The sequence below is a fragment of the Oncorhynchus gorbuscha genome, linkage group LG14 (assembly GCF_021184085.1).
Source record: "Oncorhynchus gorbuscha isolate QuinsamMale2020 ecotype Even-year linkage group LG14, OgorEven_v1.0, whole genome shotgun sequence".
In the NCBI taxonomy this organism is placed as follows: Eukaryota; Metazoa; Chordata; class Actinopteri; order Salmoniformes; family Salmonidae; genus Oncorhynchus; species Oncorhynchus gorbuscha.
In genome coordinates, this window is record NC_060186.1 from 25807512 (window position 1) to 25830813 (window position 23302).

A 23302-nucleotide genomic window follows, 5' to 3' on the forward strand; every position below is an offset into this window, starting at 1 on the left:
TGTATGGGGGAGTGGGCCAAATCCCTGCCGCAGTGTGTGCAAACCTGATCAAGAACTACAGGAAACGTAAGATCTCTGTAATTGCAAACAAAGGTTTCTGTACCAAATATTAAGTTCTGCTTTTCGGATGTATCAAATACTTATGTCATGCAATAAAATTCAAATTAATTACTTAAAATTAATGCAATATGATTTTCTGGATTTTTTTTAAAGATTCCGTCTCTCACAGTTGAAGTGTACCTATGATAAAAATTACAGACCTCTACATGCTTTGTAAGTAGGAAAACCTGCAAAATCGGCAGTGTATCAAATACTTGTTCTCCCCACTGTACGTGAGTGAGGGTGGTGAGTGATGTACTGTACAGTATGTTAGTCATTTCCTCCTGTCATATTGAAGGTAAACCATAGATGCGCTATAGCCCTGCGTGACGTCCCAGGTGTTTGAGAACAGCTGTGAGAGCTTTCAAGAGTGCTTCTGCCCCCAATCCTCATCCTACCACACACACACACACACACACACACACACACACACACACACACACACACACACACACACACACACACACACACACACACACACACACACACACACACACACACACACACACACACACACACACACACACACACCTCATCATACGGTACATTCATCCCACTGGGAGCTCAACATACTGTAGTTCACTTCACAGTGATGAAGTATTTACACTCATTGACTGTAAATGTGGCACAGGAGCTGGACCAATAAAAGAACAGCTTTCAGCCAAATGTAGCCATCTCTGTGGTGTTCCATCTCGGAGACATGAAAGGGACTGCAATTTTACTGACGCTTTTCCCCCGCTCACTTCTCTCTGTCTAGCTGTCTCTCTCTCGCGCGCCCTCTTTCTCTCTCTCTCTCTCTCTCTTTCTCTTTCTTATCTCTTCTCAGAAGTAACGTTCCTATTCTAAATGTTTGTTCTCTAGTGTGAGATGGTTCTAGCCATACAGACAGAGGCTCAGCCTAACATAAGTTATTAAACATGTACCCAGACATAGCCCATGTCTGTTTTGATTGAATGGATCAATTTGACCATTGATTTTTGTCCTGTTTTTGTGGAGAAAATGCTTTGTTTTTTTTTTTTGTCTTCTGAAAGCACCACCGAATCCCTTTCTTTTAAAGGGTCCCGGGTGACTTTGTAGCAGACATCTTTTAGCAAGGTTTCAGAATCCTACCCGAAGGGATTCTGTTGTTCTGGTGGCATACAAGCCTTTGTTTTGCCAGATTTCAAGGTTCTTCTTAATGAATCATGGGACTCAATCATGAGGAAAGAAAGCGCTGATGGAAAGGCAATGTTTTTGTGTTCACCAGCAAGGACAGAGGCATCACATTTAAAAGAGAGATGAAGGCAGTAGTAAGATTAGTATTCCTGCAACATTATTTTGTTGAAATATAATTTAATCTCTGAGAAATGAAGATGCTTCATTGTACCCAAATTGGCCATTATAATTTTTGGGATTCATAATATTTTATAAATATAGTACCCAACATCTGATTTGGACCATAGTCCTTTCTAATAACAATTAAGACATAAACAATCCCCAAAACATTGAAAAAGTCTCCCATGGACCCCCAGTCCCCACCCCAATCCTACCCAAATACGATATCAGTTCTCTATGTCTGAGAAGTAGTACGAAGCTGTGGCTTGGAGTATTGTTTCTTCATATGCATTCCCTGTTAATCTGGTGATGGTTATTTTCCTCCGTTCAGAGAAATTAGTCATTGAAGTTGTTTGCATTATTTCCCATAAACAGTGTGATAGTAACCAGTTGCCGCTGTTTATGCTATACTGCCCTACATTGATGCTTTCAACTGTAATGTTATCAAACACACACTGAGCTCTTGTCAGCCTGATTCTCTGGAGGTGGTTGGGGTGGTGAGAGAGCGAGAGAATGGATTTTTTATAATGTGAGGAAGACATACTGTAGAAGGTTGTGGGGTTGTGAGGCTCTTTTTTGACACAGAAACAGAGAGAGAGAGAGAGAGAGAGAGAGAGTGTGTTTGCGTGAGTGTGTGCAGCAGAGGCAGTTGGCACTTATCTTAATCTGTAGTATTACCTGTTAGCCTTTTGTTGTTTAGCTACATAACTATTCACCATTAGATGCATCCATTGCCAAAGATTCCGGCTTTACCTTAAACTAATGATCTCTATAGATGATAGTGAGAGAGGACATGGAGAGAAAGAGACAGATAAGCGAGAGAGATAGAGAACAACAGAAGGAGAGAGAGAAAAAGAGAGCGATAGGAGCGATAAAGAGAGAGGGATAGAGAGAGTAAGAGAAGGAGCAAGAGGGAGCTAGAGAGAGAGAGACAGAAATACATTGTGAGAGAGAAGGATAACGAAATAAAGAGAGAGAGACCGATAGGAGAGAGTGAGAGAGGAGGAGAGACCGCGAGCATAGAGAGAGGAGAGAAAGAGAGCAAGAGAGAGCGGTAGAGAGAGAGAGCAAAGGAGATCAAAACTCTCAACACTTCCAGTCGCCTGCAGGTTTTTAGCTGCTTATTAATTTTGAATAAGGCTGCTAGTGCAAATTCCAAGATGTGATCTATGCACATGGAGAAGAGAGAAGACAGTCTGCTAAACTCAGTATTTCGGGGCTGTAATTTGAATGTGTAAATATGTGATCATTATTTGCTATACTGTAGGTGCATAACTACAGTATATACACAAAGACACTGCCTTTACATATTTCTATAGTGTCAGATTGTTCGAGCTGTCTTCAAATACACATTGTCGAACTCCTCTTAGATGTTTAGTATGGTGAGCCTTTGCAGTGTACTTACTGTTTAGGTTTGTGCATCTCTCCCCATATCAATCATTTTCTGCATGTGTGTGTGAGCATGTGTGTGTGAGCATGTGTGTGTGTGAGCATGTGTGTGTTAATGTGCATATGTGTGCATGTGTCCTATCTTCCTCTTCTCTCTCCTCTCTTCCATTATCAGCCTGCTCCCCGAAGGCTCCGATGCTGGACAATATGCTTCTGTTCGTTCCTTCCTTATCCCTCTCTCTGTATCTCTGCTCATCTGTGTTTTATAAACGCCATTGCCCGTCCCTTAATGTGTCAGTTTACTCTCATCTATTAGAGGAACCCTAACTGAGCTGGGCTATGCGTCATCTATGCGCACACATACAGTAATGCTATATGCAGCCTGCTCTCCCACTGCTGTATGCTCAATATGAATGCTCAATATGAATGCTCAATGTCAATGCAATCATAACGGTCCACAGGTGGGCTAGAGGAACCTGTTATCATTTCAGTGAATGAATGATCATGAATGAAGGGAGATGGGAATAGAGAATGCAATCTTAAGCTATGAAATGCAGTAAACGTACACTGACAAGCTTGCTTAACTGTTCAATGATGCAAGTACTAAATCTGAGCTAGAGAGTGGATCAGTTTAAAAAAAAAAAAATGCCTCCTGTCTCCTGGCTATCCGTGTGAAATGCGATCTACCTCTCACCCGTCTCCCCTTTTGAACTCTTGCATAACCTGGAAAAGATGTCCAACTAGGAAGAGAAGATTTCTCAACACTTCAACCTCGAAGGGAGAACCCATGTAACTGTAGCTCTCTGCTCTCGCCGTGCATGATGAAATTACACTGCGATAAACTCTCTCCCCTGATTTGATCAGTTGATCCGTCAGATGGTTTGTTGCTTTGTTTTATTTGCCGGTTTGCACTGGGAGGTTTTCAAACAGCGTCGGGCTTTGCACTGACATCGGCAACTCTCTCTTATCTTCAAAGTAAAGTCATGTCCCCCTACTCTTCTGTCATCCTGATTGGGTTCTTGTCTTCTGTTCTTCTGTTCCCTCCTCCGTCATATTAAGCTGTATATCGGTGTCTCCTGAGAAGACGGCAGAGTGTTATTGACCGTAACTCAGTGTCAGTGTTTGTTCTTCTACAAAGCCAAAACGCTACGGAACAGAACAGGCCTGATCATAAAGGATTGATCACTAGATCTGTGTCTCACAGCCTTGACGGAAGACCTCTCACACAGGGATAGGTTTACAGACAAAAGGACAACGTCAGGAAACAGAGAGTCCAGACAGACTAGGAGAATTGGAGAAGTGTGTGTGTGTGTGTGTGTGTGTGTGTGTGTGTGTGTGTGTGTGTGTGTGTGTGTGTGTGTGTGTGTGTGTGTGTGTGTGTGTGTGTGTGTGTGTGTGTGTGTGTGTGTGTGTGTGTATTCAGACCCTTTGACTTTTTCCACATTTTGTTAGGTTACATCCTTATTCTAAAATGGATTAAATCGTTTTTTCCCCCTCCATCCATCCACACACAATACCACATAATGATGAAACAAAAACAGATTTTTTTGTTGCAAATTTATTATTAAAAAAAAACTGAAATATCACATTTACATTAGTATTCAGACGCTTTACTCAGTACTTTGTTGAAGCACATTTTGGAAGCAATTACAGCTTTGAGTCTTCTTGGGTATGATGCTACAAGCTTGGCACACTTGTAGTGTCATACCCCATTCTTCTCTGCAGATCCTCTCAAGCTCTGTCAGGTTGAATGGCCAGCGTTGCTGGCCAGCTATTTTCAGGTATCGCCAGAGATGTTCGATCGGGTTCAAGTCCGGGCTCTGGTTGGACCACTCAAGGACATTCAGAGACTTGTCCCGAAGCCACTCCTGCATTGTCTTGGCTGTGTGCTTAGGGTCGCTGTCCTGTTGGAAGGTGAACCTTCGCCCCAGTTTGATGTCCTGACCACTCTGGAGCAGGTTTTCATCAAGAATCTCTCTGTACTTTGCTCCTTTCATCTTTGCCTTGATCCTAACTAGTCTCTCAGTCCCTGCCACAGAAAAACATGCTCCACCGAAGGCATGGTGCCAGGTTTCCTCCAGACATGATGCTTGGCATTCAGGCCAAAGAGTTCAGTCTTGGTTTCATCAGACCAGAGAATCTTGTTTCTCATACGAGTCTTTAGGTGCCTTTTGGCAAACTCCAAGAGGGCTGTCATGTGCCTTTTACTGAGGAGTGGTTTCCGCCTGGCCACTCTACCATGAAGGCCTAATTGGTGTAGTGCTGCAGAGATGGTTGTCCTTCTGCATATCAGGAAGAGCCAGATACAGACCGTGTCAAAGTAACAATGTTTATTACAGCAACAGAGGCAAAGGTACAGGAGGGCAGGCAGGCTTAGGATCAGAGGCAGGCAGAGTGGTCAGGCGGATGGGTTCAGGGTCAGGATAGGCAAGGGTAAAAAAAAACAGGAGGGCGAGAAAAAGAGGGTCTGGGAAAAGACAGGAGCTGACTGGACAAACGCTGGTAAGCTTGACAAACAAGACGAACTGGCAACAGACAAACAGAAAACACAGGTCTAAGTACACAGGAGATAATGGGGAAGATGGGAGACACCTGGAGGGGGTGGAGACAAGCACAAAGACAGGTGAAACAGATCAGGGCGTGACACTGGAAGGTTCTCCCATCTCCACAGAGGAACTTTAGAGCTCTGTCAGAGTGACCATCGAGTTCTTGGTCACCTCCCTGATCAAGGCCCTTCTCCCCCGATTACTCAGTTTGGCCGGCGGACAGCTCTAGGAAGAGTCTTTATGGTTCCAAACTTCTGCCATTTAAAGATGATGCAGGCCACTGTGTTCTTGGGGACTTAAGATGGTGCAGACATTTTTTGGTATCCTTCCCCAGGTGCCTCGACACAATTGTCTCGGAGTACTACGTACAATTTCTTTGTCATTATGGGGTATTGTGTGTAGATTGCTGAGGATACTTTTTTTAAATACATTTTTTAACAAAGCTGTAATGTAACAAAATGTGGAAAAAGTCAAGGGGTCTGGATACTCTCCGAAGGCACTGTATGTGTGTCTGTGCTCTCAAAGGTACAGTATGTGTCTGTGTGTCCGTCTTACTGTCTGTCTGACTGGGCTTGGTTTGGCTCTCTTCGCCTATGGAGCGGCTCCTGGCCGGCCCTCAGTGCCCTCGGATAACCACCCAGCTGCTACCCCTATACATCTGTAGAGAGGGAACAACTTAAGTTGGAAAGGAGGAGAGATAGATGGGTGAGGAAAGAGGAGGGGAGTGTACGAGAGGGAAAAAGAGGAGAGAGGGAGAGGGGAGATTGAAGAGGAGAGGGGAAAGAGGCTGTCAATATTAAAGTGCTCTGCTTTCTAATAATGTTTCCTGAAAATGTACTGGCCTTACTGAAATCTCTTAGACACTTATGTAAAATGACATGTGGGACAGAAAGAGCTTTTCCCATCCTCTCAAAGGAATTTGTTGTTCATCTTCCTGTAGAATGGGAGTTCCATTGCTTGCTTCATTACGTTCCTTGGGTTGACTTCTGTCTGTCCCTAACCGACAAAGGATGGCATTCCACAACCTTACAAATGACTTACGAATCAATTAAAAAGATAGAGACATTAATCTCCATTGCTCATCAGTAGCTGGATTGGAATCCTAATCAGTATACTGAAAAGTTTAATCCTTCTCAGAGGAACGTAATATAATAACATGTTGTCAAGCGGTCTCTGTCTCTTTCCCTCACTCACTCTCCCCTCCCCCTATCCCTTCCTCTGTCTCTCTCTGTCTCTGTCTCTTTCCCTCACTCACTCTCCCCTTCCCCTATCCCTTCCTCTGTCTCTCTCTGTCTCTGTCTCTTTCTCTCACTCACTCTCCCCTCCCCCTATCCCTTACTCCCTCTTTCTCTTGTTCCCTTACTCCCTCTTTCTCTTGTTCCCTTACTCCCTTTTCTCTTGTTCCCTCTCTTTCTCTTGTTCCCTCTCTTCCTCTCTCTCTCTCTCCTCTCTTCTCTCTTCTCTCTCCTCTCTCGGCACTGTGGCTACATTCACCCTGTCACTCTCCGTTGAGTAGCCTAAGACAGGCAGTGAGAGAGATTGGTGGTTTTAATGAAATGTTTCCACTGTAGTAATCAAACAGTGACAGGTGCCTGTGCAGAAGGTTCCATGAGAGAACAACTAGGAACCATTTCTGCGTTATTTGATGTGCAGAATAAAAACATCCTGCTTAATGAAGCCATCGCTATACCAACATTGGAAGATTCCCTCTAATTGGAGTCGCTTGGGTGTTTCCCTGGTGAAGGTTGCCATGGGGAAGTTAAATAATTGGGGATTCCATTGGTGGATATCAAAGGGGAGAAGATATCGCTCTCATTAAGACGCCATAACACTGGGCCTCATCTGACTGTACACTAGTTAGGTTTTAATTCAGCTGGGTGTAGTGTGTTTCCGTTGTACTGTATGGCTTCTGCACTCTGTAGGTTTGATATGAGTAATATGGAATGAAATTAAAGAGAGGACCAGTGTCTTTGTGGTAGACTTTTAAAGGATAGGTGGTGCGTGTATCATGGCTAAAACACCTTTTATGGTTACAGCACTACCTGGACTGACAGACCGCCGTGAACCAACGGGGACAGAGATACATTGGAAGTTAAACTCACTCAAATGAACACGGCATTAGGATGGAAAGCACATCCCTGTTGCCTTCTTTCCATTCGACAGTTAGTTCGTTTTTTTACAATTCCCTTGGCACTAATTTCAGAACCTTGTGGTAGTCTTTCAGAACTCTAGACACAAAAACTCAAAAACGGTCATCACTTGTAACACAAGGCTGTCCAATGTTCAAAACATTGCATGGTGCATTTGTATCTTTAAAGAAACCTTGCACTTGCAGAATCATTGGTTCAAATAATGAATTTATCATGGAATACCGTAGGAACATTCATTTAGATCACCAACACACAAGATACCGATAGTTTCACTGTGTAGTTGTTCGTACAATCATTAAATATTGTAGTACAAAATATGTGATACGTTTCATTATGGTACTACACGTAAATGCATCACTGTAAAAGGACTAGTAGAGAGAATACTACAGACACAGTGGACAAACTGTGAACAAAATCTGTGGACAAACTGTGAACAAAAAACTCATTGAACAAAATCGGAAATATATTGATGAAATACAATAAAATCACTCATAGGTTTCTTTGAATCAAAGCAAAAATAATTAGCTACAAAAAAATGAAAAAAACTACAGTAAAACATCAACCGCAGTGTTCCTCACCTGGCTTACTGTAAAACATCAGACGCAGTGTTCCTCACCTGGCTTACTGTAAAACATCAGCCGCAGTGTTCCTCACCTGGCTTACTGTAAAACATCAACCGCAGTGTTCCTCACCTGGCTTACTGTAAAACATCAACCGCAGTGTTCCTCACCTGGCTTACTGTAAAACATCAACCGCAGTGTTCCTCACCTGGCTTACTGTAAAAAGCAATTGATTACTGTACTTCTATATTTCCATCAACCCTGTCTTGTGGATTTGGCCACAGGTTCTCATCCACATCACTGGATGTTTTCATTAGCCAAACATCTTGGGAAGAATCTTCGGGCGAATGCAGGCCTGACACTGGTCTGCCGTGATGTCATTGCATGCGTCATCCATGGCTTGGAGAAGGGTGGCTTGTTCGTGAGGGCGCCTATCATATACCTTCCACCTCCATGTGGACAAAAACTCCTCAATCGGGTTTTAAGAAAGGAGAGTATGGGGGTAAGTACAGGGTGTTAATTGTGGATGGGCCTGAAACCATGCTTGCAGCATTTGAGCATGGTGGAACCTGACATTATCCCACACAATGACATAGGTCACGCCATCTGCTCTATCGACCTGATTTAGCCCATCAAGGAAGGTTACATTCGAACAGCGAATCATGTGGCTGCCTGCAACTCAATATATAGAGTAGAGTTGTTGTTCGACCAAACATTAGAATGGGCAAGATGCGTAATCTAAGCAACTTTGACCGTGGTATGATTGTTGATGCCACACATGGTGATTCCAGCATCTCAGAAACCGCTGCCTTCCTGGGATTCTAATGCACTACAGTCTCTAGAGTTTACAGAGAACGGTGCGATAAACAAAACACATTCAGTGAGCGGCAGTACTGTGGGCAAAAACACCTCGTTAATGAGAGAGGTCAGAGGAGAATGTCCAGACTTATTCAAGCTAACAGAAAGGCCACAAATGCTCAAATAACAGCTGTTTAAAACAGTGGTGTGCAGAAGGGCATCTCTTAACGTACAACACTGTGAATAGTTCAGGCTGTTGTGGAGGCAAAAGGGGGTCCTACCCAGTCCTAGATAGGTGAACCGAGTAAAGTGGCCGGTGAGTGTACAGTAATGTCAAATCTGAAAACATGTTCTGGAAAAGTGGTACATGGGACCATAGAAACAGTGTCTGATAAAGAATGATGATGAAATATTACATCCATAGATAATGTAGTCCAATTGGTTCATGTTCCACGGTAATTGGTGTCAATGGATCTCGTTATCCTGAAATGTTCATGATCTTAACATGGAATATTGTTCGTCAGTTTCCATAAAACTATGCATTAAGAGTAATGCAACAGATGCTTATCATTTTGAGCAGTTGTATCGATGAATAGGCAGTCATCTCAGATGTAATGTGTGAATTTCATTTTGAAATGGTAATACTTTGATGTTAAGTTGTGTCATTTTGAACAGGTGATTTTCGTTCAATGAACAAATGATCTTAGCTTTATGTGTATTGTATCCAAGCAATTGGAAAAAGTGTTAAGAGTTTTGAAAAATGTGCATTTCGATCATTGGTTGTGAGTTTTGAGCCTAGAGTTTTGAAAAATTACATCAAGGTTCCGAAATATGTGCCAAAGGGATTGTAAAAAAACTGTAACGTAGGGTTCATTTGAGTGAGTTTGGCTTCCCATGTATCTCTATCTGTCCCTCGCCCTGCTATTCCCCTCTCCCCCCTCTATCACCTTCTCCCTCTTGCTGAACACATTCTTCCTCTGATTAGGTTAGAGTGGAGCTCTGCTCATGCGTGCGTACGTGTGTACTGTATGCACTCGTGTGTATGTGTGCGCCCGTGTCTCTGCCTGTGTGTGTTACTTTCCCCAGCATGAGAAAATGTCGCTTAAACAGAAGAGGGAACTAACAGAGTCCCTGACCAACAACCAAAACCAAACAGGTGTGGTTTTAGGAAGAGACTCGTGGTGGTGTACACTGAAAGTTGACTAGCAACAACTGGAACCTGAAAGCCAACCCACCATGAGCACCTACTGAGCCCAAGAAGAGGCAAACAAAAGAACCCCCCCCCCCCCCACAAAACTTAAAGACAGCAAGCAAACCAAAATCAGATAAATGATTGTTTGTCAAGCACTCAAAATAGGGAGTGCCAACTAAAGGTGCTAACCCTCTGCATCTATCAAGACAACTGGAGCACTGGGCCAGTTAAATAGCACCTGACAACCAGCACAGGTGAAACACATACTATGAGATGACACCAATCAGTGCGCCCTACATGCTAACGAGCTGCACTGTACATGCTAAAGTCCAACCTCAAAACCTAAATGGGAAAACCAAAGCCTGTGACACCTTCCCCCTTAAGACAACAAATATCTCCTATGTTTTCCTGAGACAAGTTTGCTCACCACCAACAGAAAACAACTTCCACTTCACAACATGATTAACTTAAATGCATCGCCTTCTCCAATGTAAACATGGAGTCTACTGGGTGTCAACAACTAAATGTGAGACAAAACACTATTGGCATTCTCTCAACCAGCTTCACCTGGAATGCTTTTCCAACAGTCTTGAAGGAGTTCCCACATATGCTGATTACTTGTTGGCTGCTTTTCCTTCACTCTGCAGTCCAACTCATCCCAAACCATCTCCATTGGATTGAGGTCGAGTGATTGTAAAAGCCAGGTCATCTGATGCAGCACTCCATCACTCTCCTTCTTGGTCAAAGAGCACTAACACAGCCTGGAGGTGTGTTGGGTCATTGTCCTGTTGAAAAACAAATGAAAGTCCCTCTAAGCGCAAACCAACTGGGATGGCGTATCGCTGCAGAATGCTGTGGCAGCCATGCTGGTTAAGTGTGCCTTCAATTCAAAATAAATCATGACCGTGTCACCAGCAAATCACCATCACACCTCCTCCATGCTTCACTGTAGGAACCACACATGCGGAGATCATCTGTTTACCTACTCTGCGTCTCACAAAGACACGGCGGTTGGAACAAAAAATCTCAAATGTGGACTCATCAGACCAAAGGACAGATTTCCACCGGTCTAATGTCCATTGCTCGTGTTTCTTGGCCCAAGCAAGTCTGTTCTTCTTATTGGTGTCCTTTAGTAGTTTTTGTCAAGGCCTGAATCACGCAGTCTCCTTTGAACCGTTGTTATTGAGATGTGTCTGTTACTTGAACTCTGTGCAGCATTTATTTGGACTGAAATCCGAGGCTGGTAATTCTAATGAACTTATCCTCTGCAGCAGAGGTAACTCTGGGTCTTTCTTTCCTGTGGCGGTCCTGATGAAGGCTAGTTTCATCATAGCGCTTGATGTTTTTGCAACTGCACTTGTGTTTTTTTAATACATAATATGGACTTGGTGTCACGACTTCCGCCGAAGTTGGTCCTTCTCCTTGTTCGGGCAGCGTTCGGCAGTCTACGTCACCGGCTATCTAGCCATCGCCGATCCACTTTTCATTTTCCATTTGTTTTGTCTTTGTTTTCTACACACCTGGTTTCTATTCTTCAATTACCTGTTCATTATTTAACCCTCTGTGTCCCCCATGTTTGTGTGCGTGTTTGTATATAATGATCAGGTCGTTACTTGTTGGCTGGTATTGTGTGCCTGGTTCGTTATTAACGAGTGACCGGTATTTCACACACCTTTTAGTATTTGTTTTATACTGGTGCTGTTCATGGAATAAATGACCTTGTACACTCATTTCTGCTCTCCTGCGCCTGATTCAATGCACAAGTTACTCACAGCCTGAAAGAAACACGCACCTCAAATGAGGTCAGCAGGAGCAGTTACCCCGGTACTAGGGGTTGAGAAGCGCGTCCAGCAGCATGAGGCGATGCTACAACATCTCTGCACCGCTATGGATCACGTCCTACAGACTTTGGAGCACTGGGAGAGAAGAGGAGTTCCTCGAGCGCCTCCACCAGCACCACCAAGAACACCACTGATCACCCCTCCTTCACCCGGTTCCAGTGGGATTCGTCTCTCCCTTCCGAGGGAGTACGATGGGAAGGCAGCGGGATGTCAGGGTTTCCTACTCCAACTGGAACTCTACCTGGCGAACGTGCAACCGGCCCCTTCGGGCCGCGAGAGTGTGTCCGCCCTCGTCTCCTGTCTCTCGGGAAAGCCCTGGATTGGGTCAACGCCGTATGGGAGGAAGGAGGAGCAATGCTGGACCAATTCGAGTAATTCGTCTCGTGCACCTGAGGCAGGGGACGAGGAGCGCACAGGAGTTTGCATTGAACTTCCGGATCCTGGCCGCCGGCACTGGGTGGAACCACAGGGCCCTGATCGATCACTACCGTTGTAGTTTGCATGAGGACGTCCGTCGGGAGTTGGCCTGCAGGGACACTACTCTGACCTTCGACCAGCTGGTGGTCATGATTGGATTGGATAACCTGCTGGCTACCTGTCGATTCCATTCTCCACCACCACCGCTCTGACCCCCTTGGAGCTGGGAGGTGCTGCAATTAGGGCAACCGGAGGAGGGGCCGATCCATGCACCATCTGTGGCCGCAGAGGGCACACTGCCGGTCGGTGCTGGGGAGGTTCCTCTGGGAGTCGAGGCAGCAGGCAGGGCACTCTCGTGTCACCCCAGGTGAGTCGGTACTAGGCTCACCCGAGCCCCCTGTTGCTCACATTTTTTTTGTTTATTAATTTTCCTGAGTTTTCCCCGCATTCCCAGCATAAGGCGCTTGTAGATTCAGGTGCAGCTGGGAATTTTATTGTCAGATCATTTGCCCATAGTTTAGGGATCCCCATTGTTCCTGTGGATGTGCCTTTCCCTGTGCACGCCCTAGATAGTCGACCATTAGGGTCAGGGCTAATCCAGGGAGGCCACCGCTCCGCTGGGCATGGTTCCGCAGGAGGGTCACAAGGAGAGAATCAGTCTCTTCCTTATTGATTCTCCTGCGTTTCAAGTGGTGCTGGGCCTACCCTGGTTGGCCTGTCATGACCCCACTATTTCGTGGCAACAGAGGTCTCTCACGGGGTGGTCACGAAAGTGCTTAGGGGGTGTTTAGGGGATTCCGTCGGTGCTACTACGGTGGAAAGTCCAGACCAGGTCTCCACCGTGCGCATCCCCACTGAATATGGCGATTTGGCTCTTGCCTTCTGTAAGATTACCAACCCCATCGACGGGGGGATTGTACGATAAATCTCCTGGTAGACTCAGCACTTCCCTGTAGTCAGGTGTATCCCTTGTCGCATTAGGATACAGCGGCTATGGAAACATATGTCTTTGAGGCAGGGGTACATTCGGCCCTCCACTTCACCTGCCTCCTAGTTCTTTTTTGTGAAGAAGAAGGATGGAGGTCTGCGCCTGTCTATTGACTATCAAGGCATCAACCAAATCACTGTGAGGTACAGTTACCCGCTACTTCTCATCGCCAGTGTGATCGAGTCAATGTACGAGGCGCGTTTCTTCACAAAATTGGATCTCAGGAGCGCCTACAGCCTGGTGCGTATCCGGGAAGGGTACGAGTGGAAGACGGCATTTAGTACCACCTCAGGGCACTATGAGAACCTCGTCATGCCGTACAGGTTGAAGAATGCTCCATCAGTCTTCCAGGCTTTTGTAGACAAGATTTTCCGGGACCTGCACGGACAGGGTGTTATGGTGTATATCTCAGACATTCTGATATACTCGCTACACGTGCCGAGCATGTGTCCCTGGTGCGCAGGGTGCTTGGTCGACTGTTGGAGCATGACCTGTTCTTGGTCGACTGATGGAGAAATGCCTGTTCTTTCTACAGTGTGTCTCCTTCCTAGGGTACCGCATTTCCACTTCAAGGGTGGAGATGGAGAGTGACCGCATTTCAGCCTTGCGTAATTGGCCGACTCCCACCACGGTAAAGGAAGTGCAGCAGTTTTTAGGGTCTGCCAACTACTACCGGAGGTTTATCTGGGGTTTTGGTCAGGCAGCGGCTCCCATTACCTCACTGCTGAAGGGGGGACTGGTGCGTTTGCAGTGGTCGGCTGTGGCGGACAGGGCTTTTGGTCAGCTGAGGGCTCTGTTTACCTCGGCTCCGGTGCTGGCTCATCAGGGTCCCCCTTTGGCGTTCATAGTGGAGGTAGACTCGTCCGAGGCTGGGATAGGAGCCGTGCTCTCTCAGCGCTCGGGTACGCCACCAAAGCTCCGCCCCTGTGCCTTCTTTTCGAAGAAGCTCAGCCTGGCGGAGCAAAACTATGCTGTGGGGGACCGGGAGCTGTTGGCTGTTGTCAAGGCCTTGAAGGCATGGGGACATTGGCTTGAGGGGACTAAACACCAAAAAGGGTGGCGAGGAGACCGAACCCTCGCCAGGCAAGGAGGGCCATGTCCTTTACCCGTTTTGTCTTCACCCTGTCCTACAGACCAGGTTCCCAGAACGCTAAGGCAGACTCACTGTCCCGGTTGTATGACACAGAGGAGCGGCCCATGGATCCCACTCCCATACTTCCGGCCTCTTGTCTGGTGGCACCGGTAGTGTGGGAGCTGGACGCGGACATCGAGTGGGCGTTACTAACAGAGCACACCCCCCCCCAATGTCCAGTCTGTACGCTCCGTCTGCTGTCCGCAACCATTTGATCTGTTGGGCCCATACGTCACCCTTCACCTTGGCATCAGAGCCAAATCGAGGCTCCTGCGGTGGGTGACTGGTTTAGGTGCGCTGAGCAGACCTGGGACACCTCTCATTTGCACCTTCAGCGGGCCGTGAGGCACCAGAAAACCTGCGCAGATTGCCACCGCAGTGAGGCCCCGGTATTTGTTTTATACTGGTGCTGTTCGTGGAATAAATTTCCTTGTACACTTATCTCTGCACTCCTGCTCCTGATTCCATGCACTAGTTACCCACAGCCTGACACTTACCAGATAGAGCTATCTTCTGTATTGTTGGGGATGAATCAGAATTAGTTGGGTAACATAGATAAGATGTTTTATTTTCATAATATGCTTGTGAGATACTTGTCATTTAGAATGAGTCTTTTTGTACTATAGTGTTGGCCGTTTGCAGTTATCCTTTCTCTGTCAGGGCTCAGTAACTTGGGCCCCAGAAAGGGGAAAGGTCAAGCTTGTCTTCATATGTAAACGTATCTTTTAAACCATGTGAAGGGATGATTGAGGGGGAACCAATTATCTCTTGGCCCCACAATGTCTGTGTGCCAGTCACTCAATAGGAGGATGACAGTGTCTGGAACTATTCTATGTTCCCTCTGAGGTTGGCCTTAACTTGACCTAGAGGCTCACTCTCCTCTCCGTGAGCTTGTCTAGGAGGGGTTGTATTTGAGATGGGGGTGTCTAGTATTGGTAATTGATATATGCCATTGGATGAGGTAATGTTTTGGCCCTATTTTGTACCAAGAACGAGATAAGAGCTTCGTTTAGGAGACCAAACTGAACGATAATTTATAGCCAATGCTGTCTGGCTATGGGATACTCCTCTCTTTGTGTAAATGTTCCTAAAGACCTGTGGTTTGTCATGTCGACTAGGGGGGTGGATCTTTGCTATAAAAGATCTCAGTTGCCATTATGTTGACCACTCTCAACTTTTCATTAGAGATACTGAAATGTTGAAAGTCAAAATGCTATTTCAAAAGCTTAATTATTATTAAAGGTGAAGATTAAGCATAACTCTGACTGTGATTTTCTCTCTCATAATTTGGTAATTAAGGAAATGTCCACGATAGTATACCACCCCTACTGTACCTTGTCACAACACAACCGATTGGCTCAAATGCATTAAGAAGGAAATAAATTCCACAAATGAACTTTTAACAAGGCACACCTTTTATTTGAAATGCATTCCAGGTGACTACCTCATGAAGCTGGTTGAGAGAATGCCAATAGTTAGTAAAGCTGTCATCAAGGCAAAAGATGTCTACTTTGAAGAATCTCAAATATAAAATATATTTTTTATTTATAACACTTTTTTGGGGTACTACATAATTCCATATGTGTTATTTCATAGCTTTGATGTCTTCACTATTATTCGACAATGTAGAAAATAGTAAAAATAAAGAAAATTCCTCAAGTGAGTAGGTGTGTCCTAACTTTTGATTGCTACTATATATATAAATTATGTTCTTATTTATAGATGCCTAACTCTCACAAGTAAAAAAAAAAAACGTACTTACGTTTCTTTAACTCGTGTCCTCTTGGAACGAGCCCAAACAATAAAGAACGTGCAGTCAAAATAAATTGTAAGCCAGGGCAACACACTAGCTAAACGCAAAACACAAAACCTATTTTACTGCTCACCCTATATCCGCAGTAACTTACGTCCCGTGATTTCCCTCAGTGGAATTGCCTCAGGGAAACGAGTTGCAGTGCACGTGATGGTTAAGTGAAACTGTTTGCCACACTTTTGGCTTTGGGCAAAGGACCAACGCAGTCCACCAGAACCCTGCTGAAATGTTTGTCAAAGCAGGAATAGGCTGCAAAGGTGCAACCGGCACAGCTTGGTTTGGTTTACCCGTCCGCTGGCAAACAAGATTTGTGAATGTATTTACAAGCAGCACGTGTTTGTGATTATCAGTCTGTGTTTGTGCATCTCTGTGAAGTTAGCACTTCATTCATTAACACACCCATAACCAAGGTCAGTTGGTTCACGGTGATCTGTCTGTCCGTGTCTCAGGATCTGAGCTGCAGCTAATCAGCTCTCTGTCCTCTGGTATTGTCTCCTGGGGGCCATTCAATCCTGCCTCTACAATGTTAGCGCTCTGCAAAATGGTTGACTCTCATAAACACATCACTTCCTCCCAGTTTCTGATGGCTGCATTTGTAACCTGGCAGCTCACGTCCACGCTCCACTTTGCTCACGCAGTTGATAAACACAAGCACACAGTCCAAGGCAACATTCACTCCCGTCGGCTAGTAATAATAAAGTGTACCGGTAACATTTGGAGACTGTCAACTTCCATGACGGTCTATGTTATCTTTATATTATTTTGTGATACCCACGATATGAACAGATCTCTATTTTGATTAATAACATAGCTAAGCTTATGAGGAATAAGATGAGACATCCATACATTCATTCAAAGATAATGACAGCAGTAATAGCCAGAAAGCGTTGTGCTGGGAAGAACAGCGTGATTTGATTGGTGCCCCCGGGGAGTGTGGCTGGATGCAGAGTGGCTCGGTCAGTGTTGATTGGTTCTCGGGAGATCCTGCTGTGACTGGTCCTGGGGAGAGTGTTTTCTGTTTCAGTGGGGCGCTGTCCGGTAGCTGTGCGTGTGTGTGTGTGTGTTCAGCCTGTCTGGGAGCTAAAGGAGCTCTTCCTAGCCCAGCGAGCATCCACCCACTCACAGCTGCTCCCATCCAACACTGTGTGTATGTGTGTGTTTGTCTGTGTTTGTCAGCGTGCGTCTGTGTAACTGTGTCTGTGTGTGTGTGTCCATATTTGTCCATTCTTGTGCGTGAGTGTGTCAGTGTGTGAGTCTCTTTATCAAAGCTCTGCATACCTGTGCAGACGTTCTGTCCTATTATGAGTGGTACTCCCTGGAGTCTCTGTTTGAAGGTCTCAGCTATAAGCCTGCTGGCTTCTGCTGCTGCCTCAGACACAACTTTACTTTCAGACCGAGCAGAACTAACTTCAGCCACTTGTTGGTATCGCTGTTGGCCTGTTTCATGTGTGTTGTATTTGTCCGTTGATAGGCTGATGATGATCAAAAGTTCTATCCTAACCTCTGCTCCTGTGTGTGTGTGTGTGTGTGTGTGTGTGTGTGTGTGTGTGTGTGTGTGTGTGTGTGTGTGTGTGTGTGTGTGTGTGTGTGTGTGTGTGTGTGTGTGTGTGTGTGTGTGTGTGTGTGTGTGTGTGTGTGTGTGTCCAGATGGCCCTGTGATCTGGAGGATGCTGACCTACCCCCCCACACGGAGAGCACTCCTGGTGGGATGTGGACTACAGATGTTCCAACAGCTCTCTGGGATCAACACTGTCATGTGAGTACACAGCCTTTAGTATCTGAGTGGCCCCCTGCACATTGGATATGGTGCTGACACTGATCTGTATATACTTTACATTCTCGTGGTTAAACAAAATCTGATCTTCCTGTTCCTCGTGTTCTTTTTGTTCGTTTTTTTTCTGCACTGTTGGGAAAGAGCTCGCAAGTAAACATTTCACGGTACTGTTTTACGCCGGTTGTGTCCTGTACACACGGCGAATAACTTTGAAACTCGGAAACTTGTTGGTTACATTTTCCACATTAAGGAGATTTGTCTTATTTAACTCTGCATGTTGGGGAAGAGCAAGTCCGCATTTCACTGTAAGGTCTGCGCATGTTGTGTTTGGCGCATGTGACAAATAAAACATGATTTTGATTTGATCTGTGGGTGAGGCCCTGTCATAGACTAACGTCCTGTCCAGGGTGTGTACTTGTACATTAAGCTTCCTCTTGCTACAGAAACAGGAGATCTGCTCCGGCTCCTGTGCGCCGTTTCGGCTCCCACAAACCAAGGCACTTGTACAAGTTCGGTGGACTAACATGCCTAAGGTACAGCTCAGTGAGGTAACATGTCTAAGGTACAGCTCAGTGAGGTAACATGCCTAAGGTACAGCTCAGTGAGGTAACATGCCTAAGGTACAGCTCAGTGAGGTAACATGCCTAAGGTACAGCTCAGTGAGGTAACATGCCTAAGGTACAGCTCAGTGAGGTAACATGCCTAAAGTACAGCTCAGTGAGGTAACATGCCTAAGGTACAGCTCAGTGAGGTAACATGCCTAAGGTACAGCTCAGTGAGCTAACATGCCTAAGGTACAGCTCAGTGAGCTAACATGCCTAAGGTACAGCTCAGTGAGCTAACATGCCTAAGGTACAGCTCAGTGAGGTAACATGCCTAAGGTACAGCTCAGTGAGGTAACATGCCTAAGGTACAGCTCAGTGAGGTAACATGCCTAAGGTACAGCTCAGTGAGGTAACATGCCTAAGGTACAGCTCAGTGAGGTAACATGCCTAAGGTACAGCTCAGTGAGGTAACATGCCTAAGGTACAGCTCAGTGAGGTAACATGCCTAAGGTACAGCTCAGTGAGGTAACATGCCTAAGGTACAGCTCAGTGAGGTAACATGTCTAAGGTACAGCTCAGTGAGGTAACATGCCTAAGGTACAGCTCAGTGAGGTAACATGCTTTTGATTAAGCTACACTCATATTTACAGGATCAACTCCGTCATGTGAGTGGGACGGTAACATGCCTATAGGCTTTAGCTTAGTGGGCTTACACGGCCCTCCGACTCATGTCGAATACCAGTTCAGTGGTCCAGTCAACACTTAGACAATTACATGCAGGATCATGTGCTGTGAAGGAGATAGTTCACAGTGCCACACCTGTGTGATTGATATGCTGTTAATGCTTCGTGCACTTTCATGCACTTTTCAGGGTCAATCGCTCGCTGAATTTCCTTTGTGCCTGTAAGGTGCTAAACCATTGAATCTTTATTTCCATCTCAAGTGAGATTGCATCGTCTAGCTTTCTCTCATCCTCCTGAGCTCAAGCATATTCTGGGCATTGTAAACAATCTTGCAATATGTGCTGTTGCTAAGCAACCATTCGAGGTGAGAGGAAAAGGACGAGTGGGTGTGCGTGGGTGTAGGTTTGGTTCGGTGTGCGTGCGTGCTAGCGTGTGTTTGTGTGTGCGTACGTGCGTGTGGCTGATAACCAAGGTTTTAATTTTGTGTGTGTACGTGTGTGAGTCTGTTACGGTAGCTTGTGTGTGTTTGTGTGTGTACGTATGTCTGTGTGAGTCTGTTAAGGTAGCTTGCGTGTGTTTGTGTGTGTACGTATGTGTGTGTGTGAGTCTGTTAAGGTAGCTTGCGTGTGTTTGTGTGTGTGTGAGTCTGTTAAGGTAGCTTGCGTGTGTTTGTGTGTGTGTGAGTCTGTTAAGGTAGCTTGCATGTGTTTTGGTCCGTTGCTGTGTTTACCTCTTCCCTCTGGTCATTTGTAAAGCCAGAGGTGGTGGCAGAGACAGCCGAGTGACAACAAATCAGGTTGATGGGTTGTCTGTCTCAGTGGGATCTGACGTGGGGCACATGCCTATGTGTCACTCCCTCCTCACCAAACCAGCCCCAGCCCAGATAGGTTCAATGGTTCAGGGCAGTCACACAGAGACACTCACTGTTTCCCTGCCCAGCCCAAGATTGTCTCAGCTGGCTAAGGAGTATATGGAGAGAGAGTCCCCCATTCCTTGTCCTGTCTGTGTCACTCACCCGTCGTCTGCCCAGCCCTCAAATGAGACATTGTGATTCTTCTTCCTAAGGTGCTTTGGAAGAGTTTCATTTGGTATGAATCCTGTCACTCACTCGGAGTACCTCTTTCTTTGTTCAGACCCTGTCATGAAGAGAAGACTCTAGATGCTGTTGCACATTCCGTCAACACCCCAGCTTCGATTCCTCCCGGACTCTCTCAGGCACACTCCTATAGCTGACTCATAGACACGAGCATGCACGTATGCACAGTAAACACAGACGTTCTTGTGAACTGAACTCCGAGTGCTGTCGGATTAACGTCCCCCACCTGCCAGAGAGCGTCGGGATGAGAGATGTGTTGATCCATATCTCTCATAAAGGTCTCCCGGGACATGTGCTGATTGTATGGCAGTTTGAGATATTGATTTGTTTGGGATATGTTTGTGGTTCCTTGCAGGTCTCTCTGTCTGTCTGTCTGTCTGTCTGTCTGTCTGTCTGTCTGTCTGTCTGTCTGTCTGTCTGTCTGTCTGTCTGTCTGTCTGTCTGTCTGTCTGTCTGTCTGTCTGTCTGTCTGTCTGTCTGTCTGTCTGTCTGTCTGTCTGTCTGTCTGTCTGTCTGTCTGTCTGTCTGTCTGTCTGTCTGTCTGTCTGTCTGTCTGTCTGTCTGTCTGTCTGTCTGTCTGTCTGTCTGTCTGTCTGTCTGTCTGTCTGTCTGTCTGTCTGTCTGTCTGTCTGTCTGTCTGTCTGTCTGTCTGTCTGTCTGTCTGTCTGTCTGTCTGTCTGTCTGTCTGTCTGTCTGTCTGTCTGTCTGTCTGTCTGTCTGTCTGTCTGTCTGTCTGTCTGTCTGTCTGTCTGTCTGTCTGTCTGTCTGTCTGTCTGTCTGTCTGTCTGTCTGTCTGTCTGTCTGTCTGTCTGTCTGTCTGTCTGTCTGTCTGTCTGTCTGTCTGTCTGTCTGTCTGTCTGTCTGTCTGTCTGTCTGTCTGTCTGTCTGTCTGTCTGTCTGTCTGTCTGTCTGTCTGTCTGTCTGTCTGTCTGTCTGTCTGTCTGTCTGTCTGTCTGTCTGTCTGTCTGTCTGTCTGTCTGTCTGTCTGTCTGTCTGTCTGTCTGTCTGTCTGTCTGTCTGTCTGTCTGTCTGTCTGTCTGTCTGTCTGTCTGTCTGTCTGTCTGTCTGTCATTGTGAGCCACAATGAGGAAAAATGATGAACTAGCCTGTCTTGTCAGTGAGGATGTGTCCTCTTCTTATTAGATCTGGAATCATAATGATTAGCCACATTATCCAGCACGTAAATGTCACTGTAAGAGAGAGAGGGGGGTTGGTAAAGAAGGAGGGAGAGAGGCGGAGGGAGGTAGAGAGAGGCATGCAGGCAGACAGACAGACAGAATAGAGGGTGAGGTGATTAAGAAATTGACAGAGAGAGAGGGGGGGAGATAAAGGGAACGAGGGAGAATTAATGAGAGAATGAGGGGCCGAGAGGGAAGGTCATCTGTCTGTTTCTCCTCTGCCAGCAGTTAAGCCTGAGAGTACAGCGAGGGCCTACTAATCCTGTCTGGCAGACTAGCAGAGGCCACAGGTGTTGTTGATCCATCCATAATAGACCCATGTCTATTAGTGATGATGTCACTGAACATTGGGCATGTCTTACTCTGGTCTCAACATGATGCTCATGTCCACAGATAACCTGATTACTTACAGTATATGTCAAAGTTTGTATTTAGTAAGAACTATGCCACAGCATGTTATACTACAAAATTATACATTATTTGGAATTAACCAGCATAGGGTAACCTTTCAAATGATGTTGTTTATATCTTCATCTTTTGGTTTGTCATATTTTAGTGTGTAATTTAGTTTTGATGTGTGAATATTTGTTTACGTGGGGCAGTTGGCAGACACAGATGGTCAGCTGTAGAAATGTCATCTTGGAGATGTTGAGACATGCCAATTAACTAGTGACTCAGCTGGGCAGCCTGGGAGGAGAGCTGTAAAGGTCCAGTCGTTTTGTGTGTGTGTGTCTGTCTCTGTGTGTCAACCTCGTATTGCCCTTGATGACTGATGACAGTCTGTTGTGTATTTCTTATAGTTGGTAAGCAGCTTTTAGACTATTGTAGTAGAAAGGACTCATGCCGCTTATGCAGATCACGTAGCTGTGTGCAATTAGCCTATGGTAATATTATTCTGTCTAATCACACACACACACACACACACACACACACACACACACACACACACACACACACACACACACACACACACACACACACACACACACACACACACACACACAGAGCCTCCTCATTGGGTTAATCCACAGCAACCTGTTATTTAGACGCTCTAATTGTCCTTTTATAGTCTACTCTAAGTGTGTCAATGTTGTTGTTGTGGTGTGTGTTACTGTTGCTGTTGCAGTTCATTTCAGAGCCCGTTTGGACTTTGTTGTGGTACTTGGTTCTTTTTTTTTGACCGTCTGATCCACCTTTCCAGTCAAAAACTCTGGACCCTAGTTGTTATCGTTTTTCTTTTAGAGGTGTGTAGGCGTCACCGTGTTGTTGGTGGAGTTAAACAGGGCTTAGCAGTATGTGTTCTCTATGTTTAGAAAACTCTGTCTCTGTGCGCCTCCTGCGTTCAGCAGCATTAGACATGAGTGTGATAATGCATTCATCTCCTTTCAAGAGAGACATAGGCCAGTTCCCAAGGGAGACATTTCTCTCTCTCTCGCTCTCTGAGTGCCCTAGTGCTTTCTATCTCTCTTGTTTCTCTCTCTCCCATCCCTCCTCCCTCTCGTTAATTGATATGATTGCATTATTGTTACCTGGTTAGTGTGCTGTCTGTGAGTATCAATGTGTTTAAATGATTTTGCCATTGAACCCACAGACAAGTGGGTGGTTATTGGTTACGGATATGATATGGTCCTCTCACTCCTCGCATCTCACACACACACACACACACACACACACACACACACACACACACACACACACACACACACACACACACACACACACACACACACACACACACACACACACTGCTGCTTTAGCATACACTATGTATTCAACTGCATTACCAA

General features: G+C 45.7%; 1 protein-coding gene across 2 annotated transcripts in view; it reads left to right on the forward strand.

Moving 5' to 3' along the window:
* LOC123994696 (proton myo-inositol cotransporter-like) overlaps positions 1-23302 on the forward strand; it is a 70212-nt gene that overhangs the window by 28936 nt on the left and 17974 nt on the right. For both annotated transcript variants that reach the window (XM_046297605.1, XM_046297606.1), the window contains one exon: positions 17887-17995. In XM_046297605.1, coding sequence (XP_046153561.1) covers positions 17887-17995 — 109 coding nt within the window. The remainder of the gene's footprint in view (positions 1-17886; positions 17996-23302) is intronic.